The sequence below is a fragment of the Rhincodon typus genome, chromosome 38 (assembly GCF_021869965.1).
Source record: "Rhincodon typus isolate 14 chromosome 38, sRhiTyp1.1, whole genome shotgun sequence".
Taxonomy (NCBI): Eukaryota; Metazoa; Chordata; class Chondrichthyes; order Orectolobiformes; family Rhincodontidae; genus Rhincodon; species Rhincodon typus.
This window is the reverse complement of record NC_063369.1, coordinates 4,144,296-4,153,283: the sequence shown is the minus strand read 5'-3', so window position 1 is coordinate 4,153,283 and position 8,988 is coordinate 4,144,296. Positions and strand designations below refer to the sequence as shown.

The 8,988-nt window shown below is 42.9% G+C and overlaps 1 protein-coding gene across 1 annotated transcript in view; it reads right to left on the bottom strand.

Moving 5' to 3' along the window:
* Positions 1-255: 255 nt before the first annotated feature.
* pgls (6-phosphogluconolactonase) overlaps positions 256-8,988 on the bottom strand; it is a 9,523-nt gene continuing 790 nt past the window's right edge. Inside the window, exons 2-5 of the mRNA XM_048617985.1 lie at positions 7,158-7,265; positions 5,149-5,250; positions 2,645-2,785; positions 256-1,854 (exon numbers count right to left, since the gene is read on the bottom strand). Coding sequence (XP_048473942.1) covers positions 1,720-1,854; positions 2,645-2,785; positions 5,149-5,250; positions 7,158-7,265 — 486 coding nt within the window. The 3' untranslated portion in view covers positions 256-1,719. The remainder of the gene's footprint in view (positions 1,855-2,644; positions 2,786-5,148; positions 5,251-7,157; positions 7,266-8,988) is intronic.

The following is an 8,988-nucleotide window of genomic DNA, read 5'->3' as shown; positions in this document are numbered from 1 at the left end:
CAGAAGTGACAACAAAGCTTGAAGAACAGCCCATCTACTGCCTAGCAACATGGGATAATTGTTAAAAATGGGCAGGATACTCTATACACAGTGGTGAAGATGCATGCTTTAGTTCAAAAGGGATGTTGTGCTTTAGTAAACTGTACAGCTGCAAGTGGAGAGGACAGTCTTGCACCTTGTGTAGAGACTGAATGAATAATGATGTACTAGTTCGAGGGGCAAACCTTCAGGAAACAAAGATACGACATTCCAGAATCCTGTACAAGCAATATTTATTGTTTTTGTACAATACATTAGTAATCATTTCCCAAACTTTTTCCTTCCAGCCAAAGTAACCAACGAGCCAACTCAAAGGGAACTTGTCTTACATAATAACCAATTACCAAGCTAATTCCTTACAACTGATCCCATTGCTGGTGGTAGACGGTTGGTATCTACTTGCAGGGCAAAACATAAACACAACATGCCAGCCAACCATTGGAAGTACACCTTTCCTTTGAATTCAACACAAGTTATAAACTGGATGCTCAAAAGGTTACCCAGCTGTTTGGTGAACTCAATCTGAGCCTGGAACCTAAGGAGTCAAGTCTACAGATCATATGTGGGGGGGGGGGGGAAAATCACTGCTAACTAAATATGCAACCCAAATCAGACATGTACAGCTCATTCAAAAGAATCAATATTCTCTTACAAATATCCTGTGAGCAAATCACTCTCTGGTTAAGGTTGGAAATGAATACAAGGTTTCCTACTGGGTTTTGGTCCATTATTGAATAACTTGCCAGTCTGTCACATTGGTTCTGTTTACTCAAGAACAAACTGACCCTCATCAAAACTGTTAAGTATTCAGATGGGGCACCTGCTTGTGGACTAGCAGGTAGCAGTGTAGCTATGTGGCCTCACCCTGCCTCGTGGGTTGTTCCCAAGTTGAGGTGGTTTGGCTGAAACCCTGCTGCAAACAAGGCAGACCCTGCGAGCGATATGCTACAACTGAGCTGCTTCAGGTTAAGGGAGTTACGCGTACCTTTTACATGACGTGTCCAGAATCTAAAAAAAAACACCAACAAAGTTGGGAATGTGGACAAGGAGGAAGTAACTTAAAACCCAAGTTCTGGGGTGACACCACTGAAAGTAAACAACAGAAATTTTAAAAGTTTATATACAGTAAATACATTTCCCCAAGGACTTCATTCAGTAATTGGCAGAATCAGAATCATGTCCCTACAATATTTACTCATCAAGATCTCCGAAGTGTGACATCTAAAGACCCCAGTGATTTCATTCAGCTTTGGTTCCTGCTTTTGAGGAAGAACATTTTCTGGAATGCTCTGAAAGGATCTGTGGGGAATGTGGAACAAGAATTACAAGTTAACAAAGCAATACTTTGTATAGCTGGAAGGATTTTTGTGTTTTGTTTTAAAACAGCATGGAAGCTGGGATCATTAAACCAAAAACTAGACCTAAGCATGTCAGGAGACCTTTCACCTCCTGAGGCGACAAATACTCAGCAGTTCTAGCAGCACGTGTGGAGGGGGGAAAAGGGAATTAATGCTTCAGATCAGACACCTCTTGTCAAAGCAGTTTTGTAATCATGCAGGGAGCAGATCCGGGAAAAGGTCCTCATCACAAAACATTTGTCTCTCTGCACAGATGCAGCCTAACTGCTGAGCATTCCTAGCACTTTGTTTTTTTAACCAACATCCAGCATTTTGTTGGTGTCTACAGCGATGACCGATCCACCTTAATCGTCAACTTGCTTGCAGCAGCTTCATCAATAAACCAGTGCACTTCACCTTTCACTGGCCGAACACGAGCAGCAGGGAGCGGGTTCTCACTGTGACCTTCTAGAATGTCCTAGGTAGGCGATAATAGAAAATTACTAAGAAACCAAGCTCCAGATTGCTTCAACTAGTAATATTGAAGCATTCTGCCCTGTCAACGAAAACCTGGGAAACATAATTTAAACAGTCTAGCTGCATTAGATTTGAGCAGCAATCTCAGTGGTAGTGCAACACTGAGTCTCAAAAAGCAACACAAGATGGAACACAAAGGAACAGAGATTACATTAGTTTTTGTAAATCTCTGGTTAGAGGAATGCATTCAGTTGTGGGTACCACATCTCAGGCAGGGCACACTGGCTATGAACTGCGAGATGTGCAAATTCTCCAGTGTTACCAAGACTTGGGCTTAAGTCAGATGAAGAAAATACACAGTACAGGCTTGTATGCCCTCGGACACAGACAACAGAATTGATTTGATTGAATTGGAGCTGCCTAACATGTGACAGAGAGCAAGAGAGCGAGTGAGTCACAATGGAAAGAGAGACAGGGGCGGGGGGGGAAGAGAAAGTACCAGAGAAAGAAAGTAAGAAAGAAACTATAATTTTGGTAAAGGAGTCCAGAACAATGAGTCATAACCTTAAAATGAGAATTAGGAATGATGTGAGGCATCACTCCTAAAGCGAGAGTGGGAATTTGGAACTTTCTTCCACAACAAAATCTGTTGACAGTGTCAAATCTAAGACTGTCTCGATCTTGTTTACAGGATTATTAAGGGATATGGAGTTAAGATACAGATGTTTGGACTGAACAATGGAATTTAAGGGCTGGCTGAGCTCTTCCTGCTGCTAAAAACAGCTTCTTACCTTTACCACAGCAGCCTTGCTTTCACCAGTCACCACAAACAGAGCACAGCGTGCTGCATTCAGCAAAGGTAGGGTCATGGTTATACGCTTTGGTGGAGGTTTAGGTGAGTCACTGATTGGAGCAATGATCTTGCTTTGTTCCTGTCACAGAGAAGAGGAGACACTGCATCAATGGAGGCATTATAACGTCTGGGTTAGAATCAGCAGATCCCTATCACTAGCAATTCGAAACATTTCAAAAAGCTTATCTTGTTAATCCTTATCCAACCCCTAATCAACTTACTCTTCTTTGTCAATTGAAAGGAGGAATTTTCCTCTCTATGGCATCTTTCACCAGCTGAGGACATTCCAAAACATTTTACACCCTACTAAATACTTTTCGTTTGAGGAAAGGAGGGGTGGGGGTCATTGTTGAAATGTAGAGATGGTGAGCAATCCTGACTGACAGGGGTAGTTGTTGAGGGGGAAGAGAGGGCAACCTGCTCCGACACCCACATCATATGCTCCTCACATATCCCCGCCCCGCACTCTTTCTAGTCTCAGCTTCATTCAAGAGTAACTCAGTGCGTAGCACTCCCACCTCAGAGTCTGACGTTTGTAGGGTCAAGTCCCACTCCAGAGACTGGAGTTCCATGCTGCCACTTTATTGGCACCAAGAACGATGGCAGTATGAAGTCATTATCTCAACATGTTTTCTGACACAGACTCTTTCAACAGGCAACTGCAAACACTGTCAACAAAAGTAATTTGAGGATCTGCATTAGCTGTGATCCAGTGGTTCCCTCAGTTCGAGAAGGTTGTGTTTTCAAGCCCTGTGCCAGGAACCTGAGCAATCCTGGAACTTCCTCCTGAAGGGCATTGTGGATCAACCCACAGCATGTGGACTGCACTGATTCAAGAAGGCACCACCTTCTCAAGGGCAACAGGGGACAGGTAATAAGTGCTGGCCCAGCCAGCGATGCCCATATCCTACGCATGAATGAAAAAAATCCAGGTTGACATTACCAGCACAGTGGTGAAAGGGTGCCACAGTGTCAGAAACAGTCTTTAACATGCAAGATCAAACCAAGGCTGCCTCTACCTTCATACATTGATATAAAAGATCACGTGAGACAGAAAACAGAAAGGGAGCTCTTCCATGGTCCTTGGTAATATTCAGCCCTCAATCAATAACACAAAACACATAACCTGGTCAACATTATTTCTGAAGAAGAGTCTAGGCCCGAAACGTCAGCCTTCCTGCTCCCCTGATGCTGCTTGGCCTGCTGTGTTCATCCAGCTCTACACCTTGTTATCCCAGCATCCCTGCTGCTTGTGGAGCTCGCTGTGCATAAACTGACAGCCAGGTTCCTACATTACAAAAGTGCCTACAGTTCAAAAAGGACCTCATTGGCTGTAAAACACAATGGGGACATGCTGATATATTGAAAAGTGCAGTGATATGGTGTTGAAAGGCTTCCTTGCGATTGCAACGCAGCATGTTTGGGACTGACAAGTTGCAGAATCTGCTGCATAACAAAGAACGAAAACGAGTTGTGAACTCAGATGCGTCCTTCGGTACGACCTGGCGGGTGGGGGTCAGGGTCCCAATGCACATCTGTGTTTTACACAAAAGCTTTGCCTTTTAATTAAAACCCCTAAAGGCAGGAAAACAGCTCTTAAATTAAAGAAAGAGGAGGGAAGGGAAGGTAGAACAGCCGATCGTAAGCTGCTAACCTTGGTTTAAATGTGTTTGTGGGGATTCTTGGGGTGCAGTGGTAATGTTCCTAGCTCAGAACCAGGAGGTCCAGGTTGAAGTTCCACCTGCTCTAGGTGAACAGGGTGATTAGAAAACATTTTAAATGCATTTGTGGGCTTCTATCAGATAAAAGCAGGGTTGGTCTGACCTGGTCAAATATTGTGATGACACAGCACACAGACTAAGATGAAAAGAATAGTCATTCAGGTAACATGCCAAAGCACCCTGATCTGGACTGCCCCACAGTATCAATGGCACAGCCGGAGGAACAAATCAAGAATAAAATTCAGTATTTACAGCACTGTTCAAGCACGACATGTTCGTGTTGGTACGATTTTTCCGCGAGAGCCTCCTCCCACCCTTTCTTTCCCTGCTCCTTCATCTGTTTATCTAGCTTCCCTTAAATGCATCTGTTATTCACCTTAATTACTCCTTGAGGGCGCCTGATTCATTGCACAAAGAGGTTTCTCCTGAGTTCTTGCATCAATTTATTGGTCATGTTCCTACATTCACAGCCGCTAGTTCTGGTTTTGCCCACAGGAGTAAACATCTCTCTATCCTTTTAAACTCTATCGTAATCTTAAAAAGTGGTAATTAGATCTTCTTTATCCCCCCAACAGAGAAAACCCCCAACTAATTATCAAGCAACTGATCCAGGTTAACTGTAATTCCATCCAAACCACCAAGTGTTTAGACTGTGATCTTACACACTTGCACTTCCCATTTCCGTCTACATTCTTGTTCCATATAGTCATGTTCAAGTTACCTGCAGAAGGGGATGGTCTGGGAAGAGAGAGCAAGTGTGTCCATCAGGCCCAATCCCCAGGATTAGCAGGTCAAACACTGGCACGTTATCACCTGGAAACAGCTGGAACAGAACAAAAAAAAGTGTTAGAACAAAGCACCCAACACAATGACATGGAATACAAGAACCTGAACACAGTCTTTTAAGAAATCATCTTGGGAAAAGTAAAAATGTATGCAAAGCTCAGGACTGGATTCACAAATATAGAAACGTAGAAGATAGGAGCAGGAGGCGGCCCTTCGAGCCTGATCTGCCATTCTTCACGATCATGGCTAATCAACCAGCTCAATTGTCTAATCCTGCTTTGTCCCCATTCGTCCCAAGTGCTATATCTAGTCGTCTCTGGAATCCATTCAATGTTTTGGCATCAACTACTTCCTGCGGTAATGAATTCCACAGGCTCACCACTCTTTGGGTGAAGAAATGTCTCCTCATCTCCGTCTTAAATCATCTACCGCAAATCCTCATACTGTGACCCCTGGTTCTGGACACACCCACGCTCAGGAACACACTCGCTGCATCTACCCTGTCCAGTCCCGTTAGAATTTTATAAGTCTCTATGAGATCTCTGCCCACCACCGCCCCCCCACCAAATATTCATCTGAACTCTAGCAAAAACAATCCCATCCTAGTCAATCTCTCCTCATACGTCAGACCTGCCATCTCTGGAATCAGCCCGGTAAACCTTCGCTGCACTCCCTCGAGAACAAGAGCATCCTATTCGCCCAATCAGGAGCCGGATCAAATTCAGCGGATGCAAAATTCCAACAAACCATCAAAATAATGGGCTTAGCAGCAGGAAGTCACCTCTGGAGCCTGGTCCAGTTTGGTGACATTTTAAGTTAATGTGTAAAACAAAAGTTCTGCCAGTCATCACTGGTTGCCGAATGATATTATCGGGTTACTGAGAACAGCCCACGCCAAGATTTGGATTGCAATGTGAATGCAGCCTTATCTTTGTCAAGTAGCATGCGAAGATGTCTTAGCTGTCCAGTGATGGAGAAAAATATTTCATCCCATCCTCACAATCCATAGCAGTGGGAAGGTATTCCACCCGTGCATTAATCAGAAACAATAGGCATAAAGTAGCCACGTTTGTGTTGGCTGGGGATATTAACAAAACGTTGCTCGTTATCCAATATTTCACCAATTAAAATAGAACTAAAATTATCATTTAGTACAGACACAATGGGCTAACTCTTTGGAAGAATAATCTTGTTATTCTTTTCATGGGATGTGAGCATCATTAGCAAAACCGGGTGCTTATTACCCAGCCCCTCACTGCCCTGGAGGTGGTGGTGGTGAGCTGTCCTTGTGAACTGCTTCAGTCCACATGGTGTAGGGACATGTTGTAATTCTGTTTTGGAGGTTGGTTGGGTGGGGTTGAAAAGAGAGAGAGAGTGAGTGAGTTTCAGGATTTTAACCCAGCAGCAGTGAAGAAACAGCAATATAGTTTTGAGTCAGGATGGTGCATGGAGGGGAAAAATCTATTGTCTCTCTGGCATAAAACTGAAAATGTGAAATTAAAATTTGCTTCCACCACCCTTTCAGTCACTGCATTCCATGTCATAACCACTCATTACGAGAAATAAAATTCTAATCACTTGCTATGTATTTTTGCCAGTTATTTTAAACCTGTTTCCGCTGACTGGAGGACACAATCTCTCCTGTGCACTCAATCAAAACCCTCTAGAAAACGTCATGAGCATAGCCTGCTTCTAGAACAATCCGAGCTTCTCTTGTCTCTCAGGAGTTACTGTAACTGTCATTGCTTCCACTCTGCAGTTAGCAATACAGTTGAACAGGTAAGGTGCACGTGTGTACACACACACACACACACACACACCCTCTATCTCTGACTGGGAGAGAGGAGCCGAGCAGCTGGGCTGGTTTCTTGGTGAGTTTCCAATCAATGCTGTCACACCATAGCACTGGGGTCACTTGACTGTATTTTCAATCTTGTTCAGTACCTCTCTCAATCTTTCTGCATACTTGTCTGCTGCTTCCTCCACAGACAGCATGGGGTTAATGGCAATGACGTAGTTATTAGGAATGGAGATTTTGGAGAGCAGTTGTTTCTGAAATGGAAAATGCTGATGATTAAATATGATCAAAATATGATTGTTGCAGCCATATACAACTAAAACATAGCAAGAACAGAACAACCTTTGCATTGAAGAACTAATTGGGATGACCCACTCATCAAATCCAGTAGCTTTACTTAAGTAATCCTTAGTTTAGATAACTGTCTATTAAAACCTTGGTATATAGTTATAATATTCTATTGACAAAAATGAATAAATTTGAAACCAATTGCATTTATATAGCCCCTCTACTAAAACACCTGAATATCTTCACAAGAGTATCAACAGAAAAAATCTGACACTGATCTCCACACAGATACATTAAGACAAGTGGCCAGTTTTGACAATACACAGAGGTTCTGGGAAAGAATCCCTGAGCTTGGAGCCCAGGCAATTACAATTGGGGGATGACAAATAGGAGTAGACCGAGAGGATCAAGAGGGTGGTTACAGGATACAGAGAAGCAAAGACTGTGAAGGGGACTTAACCCAAAACTAGAGGATACCCAAAGGCAGGCCCTTCAGCAATCTAGAACATTCACCTACGTTTTCTGTTGCCAGATTTAGCTACTGTGAAACTGCTTTATCATCTCTTCAACCTCATGTTTAAATTATGACATGAGGTTGTGAAATGAATGGCATGAAATCTAACTTGCAGCAATTACCAACTCAGCCCACAACTTTTCTGAATGTGTGGGTAGGAGAAAAGCGAGGTGGCTTGCTCTGGGATTATGTTGACAGTCTCCTCAAGATGGTAGACGAGTTTGGAACAAACTAACTTGTAAAGAGGTGACTTGATCCTGGATAAAAATCAGGACAAGCGAGCTCCGGGGAAGCCACTAGCTCATTGAAACAAACTTATGATTGGTGACAATCAGAATTCTCCAAGGAAACTAAGGACAGAGACTGCATGAATGTGCATACTCTAGATCAGGAAATGGAAACCTTATAGACAGGCAATGTTCAAGGACTGAACACTGAATTTAAAGTGCCTCCAAACTAGTCACCCACTTGACCAAATAAAGCAGGAGGAAAAATGTCACTGGCTAGATCGTCTCCATTCCAAGATGCAGCCAACTGGACACATACATGAGCAGTAGCGTTGACTATGCTTGGTGACATAACAGGCTTATTTTAGAATTCCTCAATCAACATCAATAAAACAGGTTCTCTGGTCATCGTGACACTGCTGTTTATGGGAGCTTCCTGTATTCAAACTGGCAGCTGTGCTCCCTTTATTAACTTAGTGACTACCCTCTCAAAATTACTTCACTTGCTGTAAAGAACTCTGGGACATTCCAAGCTCTCAAAAGGCATGATATCAATTAAAGTCACTGTTTTAAACTGTGACCATGACACACATCTCTGTTACAAATGCTTAATCAAGAAAAGTTAAAAAGTGAAGAATCAAGGGTCTATAATGCAGGACCAAACCACAGCAGGAGAGATGAGGAAACAAAGTGAAGGTAATTCTCATGACTAGGGATTTAAGAACCTGTAGTTCAGACAGGAAAGTCTTTAATGAAAAGAGCTTTCCAATGTTCTGAGCTCTCAATAAAGATGAATATCTTTACAAAGGCGAGGACAAGTGATTAGAACAGGGGCAATTGGAGGAATAAGAAAGATACAGGAGCATTGAGCAGAGCAGACTTGATAAGAAAAATAAAGAAGATCAAGATGCCTCAGAATTACTCACCCTTGTAGCTATGCAAGGTACA